At 47.5% G+C, this 21,299-nt stretch overlaps 1 protein-coding gene across 13 annotated transcripts in view; it reads left to right on the forward strand.

The window, feature by feature from the left end:
* ARHGAP22 (Rho GTPase activating protein 22) overlaps positions 1–21,299 on the forward strand; it is a 210,072-nt gene that overhangs the window by 120,881 nt on the left and 67,892 nt on the right. For 2 of the 13 annotated variants that reach the window (XM_063638048.1, XM_063638049.1), the window contains exon 1: positions 11,375–11,728. The exons of the other annotated variants lie outside the window; for them this stretch is intronic. In XM_063638048.1, coding sequence (XP_063494118.1) covers positions 11,677–11,728 — 52 coding nt within the window. In that variant the 5' untranslated portion in view covers positions 11,375–11,676. Of the gene's footprint in view, positions 1–11,374; positions 11,729–21,299 lie in introns of those variants that run through there. 13 annotated transcript variants of the gene reach the window in all.

Below are 21,299 nucleotides of genomic sequence, written 5' to 3' on the forward strand. Positions count from 1 at the left end.
TCCACATGAACTGAGAGTCTTTCAAGATGGTAGGAGTTGGAATTCAATTCAGATAGCTTTGGCGTTAGTTTCAGTCAAGGCAGTGTGGTGGCAAAGCACCAGCTTGGGTGCCAAAAGTTCTGACTGTCCCTTACAGCACCTCACCCCTCTGGACCCGTGTAGCAGCCAAAGCCTCTTCTTCTCTTGCAGCTGTGAAGATTGACTCCACTTCCCATCCTCCCTGCAGTAAGACAGGGTCACATGACTAAACCCTGGTCAAGGAAACACAGGTAGGAGTGACAGGTGACCTCAGAGGCTTCTGAGGCTGTTGTCAGCACCAGATCCTAAAATCCCCTGAGAAACTCCCTGCCCCCTCTCCCTGCATCTCACAGCAGAGGATTCAGAGGAGGACACTGAGGTCCTAGAAGGAGCCTGGGTCCCTGAGTGACCACATGGAGCAGCCCCACTCCCTCCTCCCTTTTCATGCTGACCTGCAGGAGCCAGTGACCTGAGCAAGAAGAGTCTTTAGCGGATTAAGCCACTGAGATTTGGGAGTTGTTAGAGCAGCAAGCATGAATTACCTGATTGATGTGCCCAGTTTCCTTATCTGTAAAAGAGGTTATCAACATCATTCTCAGGGTTGTTGTGTCAATGACTTATGATGCAGTGAAAACACAAACCCAGGATCTGACACATTCTAGGTAACTGAGGTCCCTCCTTACAGTGTCAGCAGCAGCCACAGCAGCAACAGTGCAAGGAGCACTAGTTAACTCCCAGTGTGCACAGTACTATGCCCCAGCTAAGTGGACCAGACACCAGATGGGCCTAGTTCATATACAGGGTCTCATGTTCTATAGCATGGGGGTGCTGGGAGCCTTAAAAGTTGTGCAGGACTGACTGCAAATGCTTTGTAAAATGAATTTTTCCTATAACTGCAGACCATTAAGGTGGTATCTGTAAATAGAATGCTAAGCTGAGGGGTCACACATAGTAAAAGTGAGAAGTAAGAAAGTAAGGATCACCCTGGAGGCAGACACCTCAGTTCTAATTCTGACTTTTCCACTTACTAGTTGGAACCCACATAAATCACTTAACCACTTCAAGCCTCAGTTTCCCCATCTGTAAAATGGAGATTATGATAGGGTTCTTGCAGGGATTAATGAGTTAATTTATGCAGAATGCTCAGAACAGTGCTTGGCATACAGTAAGTGGCATGTATGCCACTAAGTGACTCCTGCTCAGGCAACCGAGACTGCCTCCCACCCTGAGTGCATGGTAGGGTCTGATGTCATCACAGCCGCTGGGAAGTACCTGTCTGCTTTGGGAGCTGCTGCTGTGTTTGTCCATATGGCAAGGAGAGAGAGCCCTCTTGGCCCCATGGCCTCCTGCTCTTTCCCATGCTGCATTTCTCCTGGGGGTGGGGGAGGAAAGAAAGTTGGAAAGAGCAGGTGGGGGCAGGGTGGGGGTGAGGCTTCAGGGAAAGGACAATGGGCTTTGTAAATCCCTCTCTGGGCAGGCTGGCCAAGTTCAATGGCTTCAGGCCACATGAACAGCAAGAAAAATGTGGCCCAGGAATTTCTCCCCAACGATTCCCCTTGTCTTTCTCTGTGGGAATTTGGAGCTGCAGACACATTCCTTCCATGAACAGCATCTGTGGCAGCTGAAGGCCCATTGGCCCGAGCTGGGGAACCTGGCTGGCTGGGCACTTCTAGAGCTCAGCCCCTACTGCCTCCCCCCTCAAGGAGTGGACACTGCGAGTGTGCCAGAGAATGCACTCTCACTGGCAGACCTCACAGCTTGCTCTGTCAGGGACTGACCCCTACTGGGCACGGCCCTCTCCTCTCCTGAGCCAAACTGCCCAGACAGCTTTCACAGCTGCTTTTCCACAATCTGTCACCCGGAAGTGGAGACTAGACATCTTGGAGAGAATTCCCATCCATTCACTTTTTTTTCTAAGCCAAGTACTTCCCGACTTAAGAGGAAATTAATTCCTAGATGCTCCAAAATTATTTTAAAACACTGTAAAGTGCAGTCCACAGGTCAGATCTGGCTTGCTACCTGCTATTGTACATAAAGTTTTATTGGAACACAGCCACACTCATTCATTTACACATTGTCGATGGTTGATTTGACGCCACAATGGCAGAACTGAGTAGTTGCTACAGAGACTGTATGGCCCTCAAATCTTAAATATGTTTACTATCTGCCGCTTAGAGAAAGTTTACTGACTTCTGGTTTACTCCTTTGTTATTCCACACAGGATTTGAAATGGCCTCTATTGAGAAGACTTAGAATAAAATAGTGATAACACAATAGTTCAAAATAATTGAGAGCCTGAGAAAATGCAAATAAAAGTAGCAATGCAAAATCATGAACCACAACACAAATATGAAGACTGTTAGGACCTACATATTTGCCAAAGCCAGGTTTTAAATTTTTCTCGAGCTTCCTGGAAGCCAAAGGAAAAAGAGAAATGAGACAAGTCTCATCAAAAGAAAGAAAAAAGAATACCAGTCTTTATGGGATCTAGAGCTTTTTCTAGCACAAAGATGTATGGGGCTTGCTTCAAACAGAGAAAGAGTAATACCCACCTTCCCCAGAATCATATACTTAGTTAAAAAAAAAAAACAAAAAAACAAAAAAACAAAAAACAGAACAATGAGTCTACAAAATGAATAGCAATGGCAATGCTGTTGATGAGGGTCAGTATGGGGACAGGGGTTCTTGTTAATATGTCTGACCAGAGATTGAGCTAGATATCAAAAGGCAAAGCAATTGGCTTCCATGCAATGTGCTAAAAGTGCATAAAACATTTTGAGAGGATGTAAGAAGCCTCATTTCTGCTTATCATTTCTGTAAATCTATTTGTTTCAGAGCAAAAACTGGAGTTAAATAAGGACAGCCCCAACTTGTCACTAACTCACCTTACAGTGCCTGGCACAAAGTAGGCCCTCAAGAAATTGCTTGTGAACATAAACACCATGGAATACTATGCAGCCATAAAAAGGATGAGTTCATGTCCTTTGTAAGGACATGGATGAAGCTGGAAACCATCATTCTCAGCAAACTATCACAAGGACAAAAAACCAAACACTGCATGTTCTCACTCATAGGTGGGAATTGAACAAAGAGAACACTTGGACACAGGAAGGGGAACATCACACACTGGGGCCTGTCGTGGTGTGGGGGTTGGGGGAGGGACAGCATTAGGAGATATACCTAATGTAAATGACAAGTTAATGGGTGCAGCACACCAACATGGCACATGTATACATATGTAACAAACCTGCACATTGTGCACATGTACCCTAGAACTTAAAGTATAATTTAAAAAAAGGAAAAAAAATTGCTTGTGAAAAATGAGGAGGTTGTGCTAAAAGAGAACCTTCCAATTCCGATGTCTGTGGGTCTGCGGTATGTGGACATACAGTGTGTGTGCACACTGAATTTCAGCCAAACTCCTAATACAGATCAGAAATATGATGGGAGAAGGGGGTGGGGGCAGGGAGGCAGGCCCCGAAGAGACCCTCACCGCCAAGAGACAGGAGGCAGTGAGTGGCTGGTAAGAAGGTGACCAGCAGTGTTCAGACTGCCCAGATTGGAGGACAGGCTCTACCCTCTACCTACCAGCTGTGTGATCTTGAGAGCTCGCATAACCTGGGCGGGTGTCCATATCCTCACCTGTAGATTGGATCTGATGACATATCACCCTTACGGGCTATTGTGAAAATTAAACAAAATAATGTCTGTGAGTTACTAGTTCCAATCAAAGGTATGTTTTGTGATAAGCTGTCTACAAAGTGTCTTCATCACACCCTTCTTCAACAAGCTCCCTCTACCAGAGGCCAGAGCTGGCAGGAGACAAACATCATTCTGAAAAGCTAGGAGCAATGACCCATGGTCTCAGTCCAGCACTCCACAGGGCTTGTCTTTTTTAACTGGAAGTCTCAACTACAGTTATGTGTGCCTTCGTCCCACAGGCCATCTTATTCACCACCGAGTCCTGTTCCTTTTCCCCAAAAAGCATTTATCATACAATTGTTAAGATCACAGGCTAGAAAGCAAGATGGGCTGGGTTCCGATCTGAGCTTAGCCACTAATTGGCTGTGCGACCTTGTGCAAATGACTTCACTTCTCTGTATTTCAGTGCCCTCCTCTTGAAAGTGGAAATAATGATGACATCGAATGCATAGGATTGCTCTGGATTCTAAGTGAACGTGCACATGTCCAGCTCTTAGCCTGGCACATTGTCAGGGCCAGGCAGTGCTAGCCATGAGGATTTTGCATCACTTCCTATGTTTCAGCTATCTGTAACTGCCTAACAGACTACTCCAAAGTTTAATGACTTAAAACAACACACATTTTCCTTTTTTAAAAAAAATGTATTTCAATAGGTTTTGGGGGAACATGTGGTGTTTGGTTACATGAATAAGTTCTTTAGTGGTGATTTCTGAGATTTTGGTGCACCCATCACCTGAGCAGTGCACATTGTACCCAATGTGTAGTCTTTTATCCCTCACCCTCCTCCCACCCTTTCCCCCAATTCCCCAAAGTCTATTGTATCATTCTTATGCCTTTGCATCCTCATAACTTAGCTCCCAATTATGAGTGAGAACATACGATGTTTGCTTTTCCATTCCTAAGTTACTTCACTTAGAATAATGGTCTCCAGTCCCAACTAAGTTGCTGCAAATGACATTATTTCATTCCTTTTTATGGCTAAGAAGTATTCCATGGTATTTATATACTACATTTGCTTTATTCACTCATTGACTTATGGGAATTTGGGCTGGTTCTATATTTTTGCAATAGCGAATTGTGCTGCTATAAACATGCGTGTGCAAGTATCTTTTTCATATAATGACTTACTTTCCTCTGGGTAGATAGCCAGTAGTGGGATTGTTGAATCAAATGGTAGTTCTACTTTTAGTTCTTTAAGGAATCCCCACACTGTTTTCCATAGTGGTTGTATTAGTTTACATTCCCAGCAGCAGTGTAGAAGTGTTTGCTTTTCACCACATCCATGCCAACATCTATTTTATTTTTATTTTTTTTTTATTATGGCCATTCTTGAGAGAGTAAGGTGGTATCCCATTGTGGTTTTGATTTGCATTTCCCTGATCATTAGTGATGTTGAGCATTTTTCTATATGCTTGTTGGCCATTTGTATATCTTCTTTTGAGAATTGTTTGTTCGTGTCCTTAGCCCATTTTTTGATGGGATTGTTTGTTTTGTTCTTGTTGATTTGTTTGAGTTCTTTTTAGATTCTGGATGTTAGTCCTTTGTCAGATGTAAAGATCACAAAGATTTTATCCCACTCTGTGGGTTGTCTGTTTACTCTGCTGATTGTTTCTTTTGCTATACAGAAGCATTTTAGTTTAATTAAGTCCCATCCATTTATCTTTGTTTTTGTTGCATTTGCTTTTGGGTTTTTGGTCGTGAAGTCTTTGCCTGAGCCAATGTCTAGAAGAGTTTTTCCAAGTTATCTTCTAGAATTTTTACAGTTTCAGGTCTAGATTTAAGTCTTTGATCCATCTTGAGTTGATTTTTTTTTTTTTTTTGAGATGGAGTCTCACTCTGTCTCCCAGGTTGGAGTGCTGTGGTGCAATCTTGGCTCACTGAAACCTCCGCCTCCTGGGTTCAAGCAATTCTCCTGCCTCAGCCTCCCAAGTAGCTGGGAATACAGACGACCACCACCACGCCTGGCTAATTTTTGTATATTTAGTAGAGATGGGGTTTTACCGTGTTAGCAAAGCTGGTCTCGAACTCTTGACCTCAGGTGATCTGCCCGCGTTGGCCTCCCAAAGTGCTGGGATTACAGGCTTGAGCCACCGAGCCCAGCCAAGTTGATTTTTATATAAGGTGAGAGATGAGGATCCAGTTTCATTCTTCTATGTGTGGCTTACCAATTATCCCAGCACCATTTGTTGAATAGGGTGTTCTTTCCCTACTTTTATGTTTTGTTTGTTTTGTTGAAGATCAATTGACTGTAAGTATGTGGCTTTATTTTTGGGTTCTCTATTCTGTTCCAATCATCTATATGCCTATTTTTATACCAGTACCATGCTAAAAACAAAACACATTTTATTTGCTCACTGTTCTGCAGTGTAGCCATGGCTTGGTGGGGACAGCTTCTCTCTGCTCCACATGGTATCACTTGGAGAATCCACTTCCAGGACAGCCTCACTCACACAGCTGGAAGTCAATGTGGTTGCTGGCTTGGACCTCAGTTCTCCATTAGGCCTCTCCACATTGCTAGGTTGGGGTTCTTGCAGCACAACAGTCTCAGGACAGTTCCACTGTTTACAAGGGGGTGCTTTCTCTGACGACAGGGAAAAGCAGAAGCTGCCAAGTTTTCTTAAGACTTAGACCCAGAATTGGTCCAGAGTCACTTCTGCTACCTTCTGTCAATAAAAGCAGCTCATAGGGCAGCCTAGATTCGAGGGAGGGGGTTACATAAGATGCAAGAACTGGAAGGTGTGGTTAACTGGGGCCCCTGAGCTAACACATTGCCCTGCCTGGTCTCCAACTCCTCCAACCTGTGTTTGGCCCACATCTCTCACCTGGCTTATGCCTTTTGCATCTTTGCTTTCTCTCTGCTCCAGTCTCCCCCTTCCAGTCCCTATCTCGCTCTAGCCACCAGGCTAGCCAGTCAGAATCACAGGCTGCATCATGTCTCCTACCCTAAATGCCATGTTGTGACTCCCCCCACCCAAGTAAAGAGCAAGTTCTTAATGGGATACTACTGCACCCATTGGAGAACTGTGTTAGTCCATGCAAATTGCTATAAAGGAATACCTGAGACTGGGTCATTTATAATGAAAAGAGGTTTACTTTGGCTCACAGTTCTGCAGGCTAAACAAGCATAGCACTAACATCTGCTTGGCTTCTGGGGAGGCCTCAGGAAGTTTATAATCATAGCAGAAGGCAAAGGGGGGCATATGTGTCCCATGGCAAGAAAGTAACAGACAGAGAGAGAGAGAGAGAGAAAGGAGGAGGTCTCATACTCTTTTAAACAACCAGCTCTCATGTGAACTACCAGAGTGAGAACTCACTTATTGCTGCAGAGATGGCACCAGGCCATTCATAAAGAATCTGCCCCATGACCCAAATACCTCCCACTAGGCCCACCTCCAACATTGGAGGTCATACTTCAACGTGAGACTTGGAGGGGACACACGTCTACATCATATCAGGGACCATTCCTGTGCCATCCCTTAAGGTGCTGGACCCCTCCTTGCAGCTGAGGTCCCACCTCAAAGCATCCTCCTCTGCAGAGTTTTCTTTACCACCCTCTGCAGACTGGCTTTCTGTCCCCTACAGCTCCCAGGGCAGCCTCCTATCCCTCGCCCCACATTGGGCCTTGTGTCAGGCATTGAGCTGTGTTCAGTCATCATTTGTACATGAATGAAGGAAAGAATGATCATTATAGGCTCCCTAAGCTATGCTTGTGGCTAAGATGGTACACTCCCATTTATTCCCTTCCCCTGTGCTACCCAGGGCTGAGCTCACACCTGAGATAGTGCTGTGAGGGTGCCTTGGATATTCTGGGGAGGAGCAATCCAGACTCCTGCATTGGAACTATGGAGGGCAGGTCCTGAGTCTCCTAAGAAAATCCTTGAATGGCCTGGGGCATATCTGGGACCAGGGGCTCAGGCTGCACAGGCTTCAGGATCCCAGCAGCAGCAGTAGCACCCCCGAGAAACAGCTTGACATTCTCACCACCCAACTGTGGGTCTCCAAGAGAAATGGAGTAAAGTGGCAGGAGGTAGAGCTCTGGATGAATGGGGCAGCCTCTATCCCATAGAAACTTTGTCCTCAAAGCTAGTGTCCAGCCTCCTCCCAGAGCCCATTGTGCCCACTGGATATCCACCCCCTGGTTCTAGCTCTTCTGCCCTGTGCCTGGTGGTGGGCTGGAGGTTGGCCTTCCTGCTGGGAAACATGTCCTAGAGGTTCCCACCTCTGGCCCTTCTTCTGGAGCAAGGCGGCTTGAGCACAACTAGAGCCTTGCAGCATGTGTGATCCTGATGTTTTGACTAAATTCTAGTTAGTTTGGGGTCATGATCAATTTGGGTGGCAGAGCTATTTTCAGAAAATTTGATTTTTCAGACAAATTCTATGCTAAGTGGGTGCTTTGCCAGTTGCAGCCCATGACTTTAGGCCTAACTAGGGAAATACTACCCATTCTTCTGTTTATTTAACCATTAAACCATCCATCATCCATCCTTCTATTCACCTATGGAACACATCCGTTCAACCATCCCTCCACCCATCCATCAATCTATTCACCTATCCACACCTCCATCCAACCAACCATCCATCCAACCATCCATCCATCTATTCACCCATCCACACCTCCATGCAACCATCCATCCACCCATCCATTCATCTATTCACCTATCCACACCTCCATCCAATCAACCATCCATCCACCCATCCATTCATGTATTCACCCATCCACACCTCCATTCAACCAACCATCCACCCATCCATCCATCTATTCACCTACCTACACCTCCATCCAAACATGCATTTCTCCATCCATCCATCCATCCATCCATCCATCCATCCATCCATTTACCCATCCATCTACCCATCCATCCATCCATGCACCCATCCATTAATCCACCCATCCATCTTGGCTCTACCACTTACTATCTCACTGGTCTTGGGCAAGTCTCTTCACCTTTCTGAACATTAGTTTCTTCCTTTGTAAATTGAATTTCATGGCATCTGCTTCATGCGGTTGTCCTGTGGTTAACTGAGATAACCTTTGTGAGTTGCCTGGCACATGGTGGGAAACACATAGTGAATGTTATTTTCCTTCCCCCTTGAGGAAGAACACACAACTAAAAAACTATAAAAAGACAATGTGTAATTAGGAATTAAAAGTGTGTGAAACCAAAGGCAATAAAACAAGAAGCCCTTGCCCTCCTATTTGTCTGCTGAACTGCCTTGGGAGTTGATATTTAAAGCCCCTTTGAAAAGTCGAGTATCCCAAAATATATTTAAACGGTTCAATGGGGACGTTGACCCTTTATAATAGGCTCATTTGAAACGATCCTGCTTTGCTACTTCCTCTTAGAAAGATAAACAAGCGGCCCACAATGGCCGCTGTGATGTTTTCTTTTAAATCTTGCTTTCCAAATGTAGGACTTGGCCGTTGGACAATCACCCGAGGGGCTCGCTCCCCGCAGATGCTCTCCCTGAATGCAGGGAGCTCTAGCTTGGAATTCCTGGGGCCTCATTAAGCCCGCTGTGACTAAGTGATCTTGCCTGGTGCTAAAACTGTTTAAAATGACTTGGCAGCAACCAGAAGTCAGGTCTCTCTGTTTTTTCTCAGTTACTCTCTCTTTGTAACCCCCGCCTACATGTCATGAAGTGAAAACATCTTTCCGGATCTAACGCAGGACAACCCTTCTCTCTCCCCAAAGCCTCACCCTGGTCTTTCTGAGGAGTTAAAGGAGAGGGAGGGAGGCAGAAATCTGCCCCGCTGTTGTTAATCTCTCCTTTGAATGAAGACTTAACTCCTGGGAAAACCTCTTCCCTGCTCTAAGTCATTCTTTCCTGCCCCCACATTTATTTAACTCTTCTGCTCCGTGCCTTGGGCAGCCTCTGCTTTCCAGCCTGCGCTTGCTGAGATTCTCCTCTGAGACCACCTCTGTTCTCCCCAAATGGAATTGTGGTAGGAGGGAGGGAGAAAATTCCAGTCAAGTCAAGGCCATCAGAGCTGGACCACAGCCCTGCTTCAGGGTCAGGAACAGATCCTAGGAACTGGGGGGTGACAAAGAACCTTACATGAAGAAGCCTACTCTGTGCCAAACACTTAAAAATATAATTATCTCAATCAAAGTAAATTGATTATTTACTTTAATTACACAATCATACATGATTATGCTTTCCTTTTACAGAATGAGGCCATTATAAAAAAGCCCAAGTCTCTTGACACCCACTTTACTCCATTCTTCTTCCACCCTCTACCCAAAGGGAACCACTCTTGGTTTCCTGTTTTCCTCTCATATAATTTTCTAAGCCCAAGGGCCTAGAACAGAGCATGGTATAGAGTGAACACTATAGTAATATTTTGTGAGTAGGGGTATGTGTTTTACATAAGTGCCATGAATCCATAAATCTCAAACATTCAGCCATAGCACTCTCCTTTTATATACTATCTTATGAAAATTCCAATGTACTTGATAATTCTTTCATTTGTTTGTTTGTTTTGAGACAGAGTCTCGCTCTGTCACCCAGGCTGGAGTGCAGTGGCCCAATCTCGGCTCACTGCAACCTCCGTCTCCCGAGTTAAAGTGATTCTCATGCCTCAGCCTCCCGAGTAGCTGCCATTACAGGTGTGCGCTACCATGCATGGCTAATTTTTGTATTTTTAGTAGAGATGGGGTTTCGCCATGTTGCCCAGGCAGGTCTCAGACTCCTGGGCTCAAGTGATCCACCTACTTTGGCCTCCTAAAGTACTGGGATTGCAAGCACGAGCCACCATGCCTGGCCGATGATTCTTTTACTGATGAACATTTTGGTGGTTCCAACTTTTTGCAATCACAAGCAAGGCTGCCATGAATAGCCTTCCATAGACTTTCCTGGGCATGTGGGCACACATTTCCATGGGGTGCATACTAAGAAATGAGATAGCTTGCTCCCAGGGCATCAGCATTTTTAGTTTTAATAAAGCAGCTTCCATGTTACCTTCCAAGGTGATTGCACCAAACACACTCTCATGAAAAAGTGCCCAAATCCTTGCCAAGACGTGATGATGATGATAGCTCACACTTGCAAAACACTTAGCTACAGGCCACTTGGGTTCTAAGTGCTTGTATATATCAACTCATTTAATTGCCACAACCATCCGGTGAAGCAGTTTCTGTTATCTTCTCTGTTTTATAGGTGGGGAAACTGGGCACAGAGAGAATTTGAATAACTTAATTCTTAATTTGTGCTAAGTAGCATCTGAACCGGTATCATTTTCCTCACTTTTCAGGTGAGGAAACAGTCTCAGAGGGGAGATGACTTACCCAAAGTCACACAGCTCATAGGTAGCCCCGCCAGGTTTGAGGGTAGCCTGGGCAAACACTCCCTCTTCCTACTACTGCACAGTACAGGTGAGCTGGGAAACTGAGAGCTCGGTGGTCCCGAACACCCCCGACCAAGTCACCCTTGAGATGACTGCCCAGAGGATGCTGGTGGGGTGGGGGGCGTCTCCCTTGCACAGCGAGGGCGCCCCTTCTTCCCATTCTGCGCGGGGAGGCCAGGCCGGTGTGGCCCCCAACCCCTGCTTGGCTCCCAGGAAGACGGAGGCAGCCCAGGCTCCTCGGCGCCCCCTGGCGGCTTCTGGGCGAGCGCGCGGCCCGGCACCCCGGGAGAGTAACGGGCCGTGGGGAGGGCGCCGGCGAGGGCAGGGAGCAGCGCGGGGCCGCCCCGGCGCGCGGAGATAAAAGCGGGCAGCGGCGCGGCGGGCGCGATCTGCGCGTTCTCCTATTGATTAGCAGGGTCTGCCCGGAGGCCGGGATGCCCGCTGCGCGGGGCCGCGGTGGAGTGTGAGGGCCCGGGAGCCGCGGGCCGGCGGCCCCGCGCACCCTGCGCCCGGCTGGGCACTGCCCGTGGGCCGGACCTCGGCCGCGCCGCCCCGGGGCGCAGGCGGCAGACGGGGAGAGGAGTCGAGCGGCGGGGCCGCGGGCGGCTGCCATGGGGCTGTGCTGCTGCAAGGACTGGAGGGGACACCTGCGAGCGCCCAAAGGTAACTCCGGCGCGCACGTGCGCCCCGCTCCCTGCGGCCGCCGCCAGAGGCTGCCAGCCCCGCCTCGGGGACTCGCCACTGGTTGTCCAGGGCCGCCCGCACCTGCCTCAGCTTTGGAAAGGGCTCAGGTGCGGCTGCTGCTCCCCTGAGTCTCCTAACTTTGGCAGGGGAGGCTTCCTCTGACTCGGGGCGCGGGGGCGCATCCTGGGGCTCCTCGGTCCCCATGTGGGAGTGGGGGTGGGGTCCGGCCCCTGGGCGGGAGTGGGTAGAGCCGAGGGGAGGGTCCGTCCTCCAGGGCCCGGGGCTGGCCGCGGCGCCGGCTGCAGGTCCGCCAAGTCCACGGCCGGAGCCGAGGAACCCCCGGCGCCCAGACCCGCTCGCAGGTCTCTGCACCGCGAGCCCGGCCCGCGCCCTGCGCCGCCCCTGCGGCTTAACCGCCGGGAGAGGGACCATTCATTCTCGCCCGCCTCTGTCACAAACTTGGACGGTGGGGCCCTGACTCAGAGTTTTCCAAAACTCGCGGCGGAACCTGCGAGCAGAGCTGCTTGAGGAATGCAGCAGTCTTGGAGAGGGCCCAAAGCCCAGAAACACGCTTAGGACGTTGGCGGCCGCCGGAGGTCCGGCCTCCCGGGGGCTGGGGCCCGGCCGACTTAACCCTTGACTGACTGAAATGATCCCTGTTGATCGTCGGGAACATAATGGTGCATCCCTTTCCTGCAGCGCTCCCTAAACTCACCTAACCCTAACACTCACCTGCCGCGCTTATTAAGCATGCAGATTTCCAGGCCCCACCCTGGCCTGCTGGATAGGCTCTGGGGAAGGCCTTGGGAAACTGTGTGTTTAAGGAGTTTCCCAAGTGACACCTATGGCCAGGTGAGTCTGGGAAGCCTTGCCTGTAAACCATATAGGGTAAGGAAGGCTCTGCCAGAATGAGCACTAGGTCTTCCTTCCTCCAAAAAGTGTATTCTGCATCCAGATGCAGAAAAGGTCAGACAGCCTTAGACCTTGTCCAGGTGAGAATGGTGCCATCAATGTACAGGCTGGTTTCACAAAGGGTTTGAAGTAGCTCATAACATGTATAATACTTAACTATTTAAAAACCTAAACAGGACCCTACATTTACACAGGAAGTAGAGAGGTCAAGGGAAAATGGAGCCCAGTTAATCTGGCCATGAGGTAGGATCTGTGGTTGAGCCTCTTTGCAACCAAAACCAAGTGAAAAATGTGAGTGTTGTAGTTGCAAGGTTCTCATTGTCCCAGAGCAACAGTTTTCTCGGCTTCTGATTGTAGAAAGAATGAAAAAGAATTTTGCACATGAGGCTTCATTCTTGGAAGCAGAGGCCGAGAGCCCTGTGTGTGGTGTCTTCACTATGACAATAGCCAGGGCTGCAGTAGGGTTTAGAGGGCAAGATCTTGCTGCATGCTCCCCGAGGGCAGGTCGGAGCCCAGGATTTCACCCCCACCAGGGCCTGGACCAGCAGCTTTAGTCCTGACCCCTCTTCAGTAAACATGGCAAAGGGTGTCCCAAAAGCAAGGGTGGATTTACAAAGTCTTGGCTAGAGAGGACTTAGACTCATTAAGCAGCCCCAGAAGGGAGCCAGGGGCACCTCCTCTTGCTTAGGTCTGTCCTCTGGGGCTGTGGACCCCCAAGGCCAGCTGCTGGCTTCACCAATCCAGGTAAGGAACAAGCCTGGTCCGGGAGTGTTCCCCAGCTGGGCCCTACCCTCCTACCCACCTGAGAGACGGCTGGCCACAGCAGCCTGGGGGTAGGCACTGAGTCTGAAGTGCCTACAAGGTTCTGCAGCCCATGGAAGTTAGCCAAGCTGACCAAGTGGGTGGGGAGCACTGTGGTGCCAGAGTGGGTGACCAGCCACTGTCTGGCAGGGAGGAGAGAACCCGTGCAATTTTTGGAGAGTCTGTGGTTCAAGGAAGACAGATGTTTGATCTCTTAGTGTACAAAATCTCCAAGGGTTTAAATGCTGCAGGCTCATTTAACAAATTTGAACCCATATGGCCAGTCTGGCTGGGTGGTGGACAGTCCGAACCATTGTTCACAATTAGTTCTGCAATAAACACGGGAAGGGTTATTTGGTCAAATAATCTTAGACATCAGGAATTATGAAAGTTTGGAAGATTTTTCACAGCAAACAGAGCCTTTGCCATACTGGCGCAGTTGTGCCCGCTAAGTCAGGTGGATTGGAGGTATGGTCTCCACACCTTTCCCTAGGGAACCTTCTGTTCATAGGGCATTTCATGGCACACATATGTGTGGACACACTTTGCAAAATGCTGCTTTGGACATTAAACTGTTCAGTTGTAATAGCAGTAACACAGTATGTCTGTGTATGTATCCATGTGTGTGTTTAGCTCTTGCCACCCACCTAAGGAGATATCTGACTCTCTAGCCTAGAGATGTGTATATGCATTTTTTTTTTAAGAAAAGGTCGAAAGAGAGTCCATTAATCATTGATATCATTTCAATTAAAGCAACAGCTAAGACAACAGTTGTTCTTATTGATTTCATTCTTGGATGAATCAAACTCTTACAACAGAACATTTTAGCGTGTTTGTCCCTGTGTAAAAATCTACTTGATAAAGTAGAAAAGCTCAAATATTCTATAATCTCATGAAGAGAGCAGCAAAAATATATCAAGAGCCAGAGCCACATTAGTAGGTGTCATCATCACGCCTTTAAAACCCAAATCCTGAGCTTTATCCAGGAGCCCCTTGCTCTCCTGCTGGCTGCAACGCTGCAGGTGGGCACAGCGGGTCCAGGAAGGGATTGTCGCATGCCTTTTTCAGGAAGGGGAGGGTGTGATATGCTGTGTCATTAATCCCACTTAATATCATGTGCAAGACAGGTTATCACAAATAGAGAAATCCTGGGTTCCAGGTGCTCCCAAAAAGGTCAGTGAGCAGGATCTGATTTGTAGAGGATGAGCCTCCCCTAAAAGCAGAGGGCTCATGTACTTGTCTGAACTCTGAGGGTATTGTTTCTTGGGCATGTTTCCAGGTGCATCTGTATTTAGAGCTCTGTGATGGATCTGTTTGGTGGCAAATTTCATTTTCTTCAGCTTTGCATTGTTACCCAAGGTGGAGATTTGGAGGAAGAAGGCGGTACTGGAGCACAGCATGGAGTCAGCTTTTGTTCCAGGGCAGCAAGGGGCAGGAGCGGACTGCTAGGCCCTCAGATCCTGACACGCACTCATACTCTGCCACCGCTTCATCTCCTGCTGCCTCTGGAGCTCTTCGCCCCTCACCCTTCCCGCTGCTCTCAGCAGCAGCAGCTCTTCCTTGCCTTCTGGGGTTTTGCCCATGACCAGGTCCCATGCTCTTCCCAACATCCTCACCCTCCCTCCCATCAACTCCTGTCAGCCCATAAACCTGCCTGAGTTGCTCATCCAAAAATTCAAAAACAAAACCAACAAGACCAATTTCTTGTCCCCCTCTATGCTCCATAAGCCCTGCCCATTGTTCCTCCCCTCCATTCCCAGCACCAGGGAGCAGTGTGCCCAGCCCTGACTCCCCTTTGTCCTCCTCCCCACTCATCCTGGCCTCCCTGTCAGGCTCTGCCTTGAAGGAGATCATCTGCACTGGACCAGGTGACCAGTCCTGACGCTCTGAGCGCCTACGAGCCTGCTCCCCTTAGGCCCCTCCTGGGCTGCTGAGGGCTGCCTGAAGACTGTGGCTCCCTGAATGCTGCAGCAGAACAGCAGAACCAGGGCTGAAGGCAGCCCTGCCCTGCTGGCTTTTGGCTATAAATTTGTTCACCTTCTGAGCTATCTCCCTCAAGGCCCTGATGACTGTGATTGCCTCTAAACAAATGCCCCCCGAAATTCCCCCTCCAAGCTCTGCAGTGCCTGTCTGCGGCCTGCAGATCGAGAGCCCCTCATCAGACTCCAGTGCAGTCCCGCACTCCCACTGCCCCTTCTGCTTTCCTGGCTCTCGACCCTGCCCTCTTCTTCATTTCTCACAACCAATGGCTGATGGCTCCTGTGCTCCTGCCCTGAAGGCTACCGCAACACCTGTGCATTCACTCATCGACTTGTCACCTTGATGGCACTGCTTCCTGGCTGGCCATCCTGAGTTCACCCTTGCCCCTTCTAGTCCACTGCCCAAGCCAGCATCCACCCACAGCTCTGGTGACACTATGGTCCTCCTCAAACCCCACCTTGGCCCCACACTGCCTGCAGAAAAGGCTCAGCTTCCCAGCCTTGCTGGCACTGTGTTCCCCCCTCCCCCTCCCAGGCTTCCCAAACCACCTCTGTGGTTTCCGCACCACACCACTTCCTCTCAAGATGCCATCAAATGGGCCTGAGGGCAGTCGAGCCTGGGCAGGTGGCCTGTGCCCGGATCCATCTCTAAGCCCTAGCCCTCGGGCCCAGTTCATTTCATTCCCTTTGGTGCAGTGAGCCTGGGTCTGCCGCTGGTGATCACCTTGTCACCTATGTGGCCTGGCACCACACTGGCACAGAATCTGTACTTGTGAACACTAGCAAGAGCAGAGTGTGGGCAGACAGGAAACCATCGAGCTCACCTGCTGGCTGGACCCAGCCTATTGTTGGGTCACCCAACACCCAGCAGATCCCAGTGGCAGTCCACTGTGTTTATCACTGCATTGTAATAGATGTGCTCTGGGCATGGGTTCCTGCAGACCCTGTGCCCCTTTGCTGGTAGACAAAGTATAGGCTCTGCCAGGCTTGGGCTCACTGGGGTGCCCAGCAGCCAGGGTACAGAGGCCAGTGGGCCTGGGCAGGAATGCTGCTGCTGGTCTGGTGCAAGATGAGTGGACAGAGTGCCCTGCTCTATCTTGGAGGGAGAGGTCAGGAGGCATGGCTGTCACTGACTGGGTGATAGGACCAGTTCTGCTCTTCCGCTGCAGCATTCAGGGAGCCACAGTCCTCAGGCCAGCACAGTGGCTGCCTCCTGCTCTGCTATTCTGTCTCTGCTCCTGTCCCCAGGGGCCTGCACATTCTGATGCTTCTGGCTTGCTTGCTCGGCCCTCTGGCGGGCAAACTCATCAGAATCTTCAGTCACTTTCCCGGCTCAGGCCTCTGGCCCTGACACCTCCATTGGATGTCTCCTGGACTAGAGATTGGCCAAAGCTAATCGGGCTAAAACTGAATTCTCAATTTCATCCTTTTACTCCAATTTGCCATCCCCGCATCTTGCCAGTTCTATTTCCAAAGTGCACTTGAATCTTTCTGCTGTCTCTATGCTATGCCAGCACCTGCGGCCCCATCTGCTGCAGTGGCCTCTCCCGACAAGGCCTCCCACATGGACCCTCCCCAATTCCAGTCCCTTCTCCAGTAGCCAGTGTGGCCTGTGCAGGTCACCAGCAGGGTCTCACTGCTCCCTGCTTATGCATGCTCAGTGGTTCCAGCGGCAGTGACAGTTGATTCTCAGTGCCATTCACTGCCGGCCATGTGGTCTCCAGCTCACCACATCCCCATCCTCCTCTCACACGTGGCCTGCTTTTGCTTCCCTCATTTCTCTCTGCCTGAAGTCACCTTGCTCCTCGTTTGTCTTGGCCTAAGTGTCACTATTTCCTGAGAGGCCTTTTCTGACCCCTGTTATTTGCTCACTTGCCATTATGTATTTTTCCTTTAAAACACTTACCATAATGTGTAAATATACATGTGTCATTACTTTGCACAATCTTTTCCTTCACTAAGTGAGCCAGAAGCTCCCTGAAGGCCAGGGCAGACTCTGTCTTATGCTTGCTGCTGGGAAGGCTGGCAGGGGCCAGGCGAGGTAGCAGCCCTCATGTCTGACTTGACTTTGAAGGCAGTGGTGGGCTGATGTGGACAGATGTGAGGCCTGGAACCACATGCTGGGGTGTGGTCGAGCCTTGCTGTCCTGCGGGCCATGCTCAGGAGACTGAACCTTGAGGCTTCTGGCTCCACTCGGTTTCTGAGAAGGGCTGCTCTTTGTGACTTCTTCTCCACTCGGTGTCCTGCACAGCAGCCCTGGGGGTTTTTCAAAAAGGGAACCAGCATCCAGCAGAGAAATTTGGTTTCATTTCCTAGCCAGGCCTCCCCCTCACCCCTCTGAGCCTCTGCCCTCCCACCTGTAATTGGGACAGGCACGCAGGCCTCAAGACTGTCAGAAAGCCCAGCAGTCATCCCAGCTCCCCGCCACTCAGAACCTCAGTTTCTTTAGTTTCTTTATCTGGAAAGAGGGAAACAGGCGTGACTCGATGATCTCTAGGTCCCTGGTGGCTTGAACCTTGATGATTCTCCGAGGAAACCCAGAACTGCTACGTGTGCCTAGCAAAGGGACACGAGAAGTCCCGGTGGCTCCTCCTACCTGCTTGGAGAGGAGTCCTGTGGCCTTTCAGCTGGAAGGTGGGGGCTCGACAGCACATAGCCAGGGTCAACGCTGCTGGCCTCCAGGGTTAGGGGGTTGGCTCTCATGGCTCCAGAGAGGAACCAATCCTGAGGAAGCCCTAAGTCCCTGACCTTGGCCCTTAGGGCAGCAAGCCTCCCAGAGAGCTTCAGAGGTCTGAACTCCCGAAGGGAAGAGGAAGAAGAGGCTTGGAGGTGTGTTTTCTCATCTTGTTACTCTGTGGTCCTTGTACCTGTAGGGGACCCTCCTTGGTCCCCAGGAATCCTGGGACCAAAATGGGGAACACCTCAATGAAATGAACCCCTAAAATATCTCTCCCTATCGCCCACCCCCAGCCAGCTCTGTAGCTAATGCTTATCCTGCCTAAGTTGTCTTTTGCTGGCTCTTCTCCTAAACATCCTATCACTGGACTCTTTTAAACAGCTGTATTGAGGTGTGTTTCATGTATTATAGAAATTAATTCAATTGAATTGAATTTGAATTTATATAATTCAGCAGTTTTTAATGTAGTCACAGAGTTATGCAGCTATCACCAAAATCTAATTTTAGAACATTGTCATCACCCCGGAAAGAAACTCCATGCCCATTAGTAGTCATGTCTCATTCCAGAGACAACCCTCCCCGTATCCCCACGTCCCCAGCCCTGCAGCCTAGACAAACATGAAACTGTTTTCATACAATAAATATATTGTATTTTTGTGATTGACTTCTTTCACTTAGCATAATGTTTTCAAGGTTCATCTATGTATGGCTACTTCAATCCTTTTTAAGGCTGAGTAATATTCCATAGTATGAATATACCACATTTTGTTTATCCATTCATCAGTAGATTTGGATTGTATTTTGCTAGTTTTTCTTGAGGATTTTTTATCTGTATTTATAAGAGATATTGGTCTGTAGTTTTCTTGTGATGTCTTGGTTTTTGATATCGGAGGACTACTGGCTGCATAGGAGGAATTGAGAACTTTTCCCTCTCTTCTATTTCTTGGAAGAGTTTGTGAACATTTGGTATTAGTTCTTAAATGTTCAGTAATACGGATTTTCAATTTCTTTTTGAGTTGGTTTTGGTAGTTTGTGCCTTTCTAGGAATTTGTCTCCTTTATCTAAGTCATCTAATTTGTTGGCAAACAGTTATAGGTTTTGTTTATTTATTTATTTATTTTTGAGACAGGGTCTTGCTCTGTCATCCAGGCTGGAGTCCAGTGGTACAAACATGGCTTACTGCAGCTTCAAACCTCTGGGCTCCAGCAATCCTCCTGCCTCAGCCTCCCAAGTACGTGGGAGTCAAGCACATACCACCACACCTGGCTAATTTTTAATTAAAAAAAGTTTAGAGATGGGGTCTCATTGTGTTGCCCAAGCTGGTCTCAAACTGCTAACCTCAAGCAATCCTCCTGCCTTGGCCTCCCAAAGTGCTGGGATTACAGGCATGAGCCACTGTACCCGGCCACAAATTCTTTTTCATATTATCCCTTACAATCTTTTTTATTCTGTAAGTTTGGTAGTGATGTTCCCTATGTCATTCCTGATTTTAATAATATTATTTTTTTCTTGGTCAGTCTAGCTAAAGTTTGTCAAACTTGGTAATTTTTTCAAAGAACCAACTTTTGTTTTTATAGATTTTTAAATTTTTTCTATTGTTTTTCTAGCTTTTTTTGTTTTGTTTTTTGAGTTAAGTTCTTGCTCTGTCACTGAGGCTGGAATGCAGTGGCACAATCATAGCTCACTGCTGCATCTAACTCCTGGGCTCAAGCGATCTTCCTGCCTCAGCCTCTTGAATGGTTGGGACTACACGTCCCAACTCACCCCTAAATACCCAAAGATGCTAGTACAGATGCCACTATGATCAGCTTCTTTGAGTATTTAGAAGGGAGTTGTTCAGTTTCCACATATTTGTGAATTTCTCAAATGTCCTTTTTTATTGATTTCTAATTTCATTCCTCGGTAGTCAGTGAATATACTTTCAAACTTTGTTTTGGTTAATCCTTTAAAATTTTTAAGGCTTACTTTATGATTTAGTAAATGGTCTATCCTCAAATATGTTCTGTGTGCATTTGAGAAGAATGTGCATGCTGCTGTTATTAGGTGGAGCATTCTACAGTTGTATGTTAGTTCTACTTGATTCCTTATGTTATTCAAGTCTTCTGTTTCCTTGTTGATGTTCTGCCTAGTTTTATTTTTGAAAGTAGGATATCAAAGTCTCCAACAACGATTAAAATCTCCTACGTTCTGTTTATTTTTGTCATGTGAATTATGGGGTTCTGTTTATAGGGGCATATATGTTTATAATTGTTTTATCTTCCTCCTGCAACTACCCTTTTATCATTATAAAATGTTCATCCTCTTTGTATCCAGTAACATTTTTGTTTTAAAGTCAATTTTGTCTGATATTTGTATACCCACTCTAGATCTCTTTTGGGTATTGTTTTTATGGTATATCTTTTCTCGTCATCTTACTTTCAACCTACTTGTGTTTTTTAATGTAATGTGTCTCTCATAAGCAGTAATGGTTTGATTATTTAAAAAATTTATTGGCCAATCTTTGCCTTTTTGTTGGAGTATTTATTCCATTTATATTTAATGTAATTACTGATAATACAGGTTTATGTTAGCCACTTTGGAATTTGTTTTCTATACATGTTATATCTTTTTTGTTCTATTTCTCCATTACTGCTTTCTTTTTGTGTTAAATAGAAATTTTCCAGCATACCAATATAATTCCCTGATTGTTTCTTCACAGTATTTTTTTAGTTATTTTCTTAGTGGTTATTCTGGGGATTACAATTAGCCTCTTAATTTAAAATGATATAGGTCAGATTAATACTTCAGTGGTTTACAGAAACTTTGCTCCAATATAACTTTGTTCTCCCCGCTGCCTGACTCATTGGTGCCATTATCACCATACTAATTATATCTTTATGAATTACTGGAGTTTTGTAAGTATTGCTTTATGCAGTTATCTTTTAAATAGAAGAGCTATAAAATACATTTATTTTGTCTTTTATGTTTAACTATATATGTGCTCTTCATTTCTTAATGTGGATTTCAATTAACATCTAATGTCCTTTTATTTTTCCTGAAGGACTCCCTTTAGGATTTCTTGTAGGTCCGATCAGCTAGGACGAAGGACTGAATATTCTTGGTTTTTAGTTCTCTGAGAATGTCTTCTCCATGTTTGAATGATGGTTTTGCTGGATATAGAATTCTTGGTTGACTGTCATTT

Source organism: Symphalangus syndactylus, chromosome 4, assembly GCF_028878055.3.
Source record: "Symphalangus syndactylus isolate Jambi chromosome 4, NHGRI_mSymSyn1-v2.1_pri, whole genome shotgun sequence".
NCBI lineage: Eukaryota > Metazoa > Chordata > Mammalia > Primates > Hylobatidae > Symphalangus > Symphalangus syndactylus.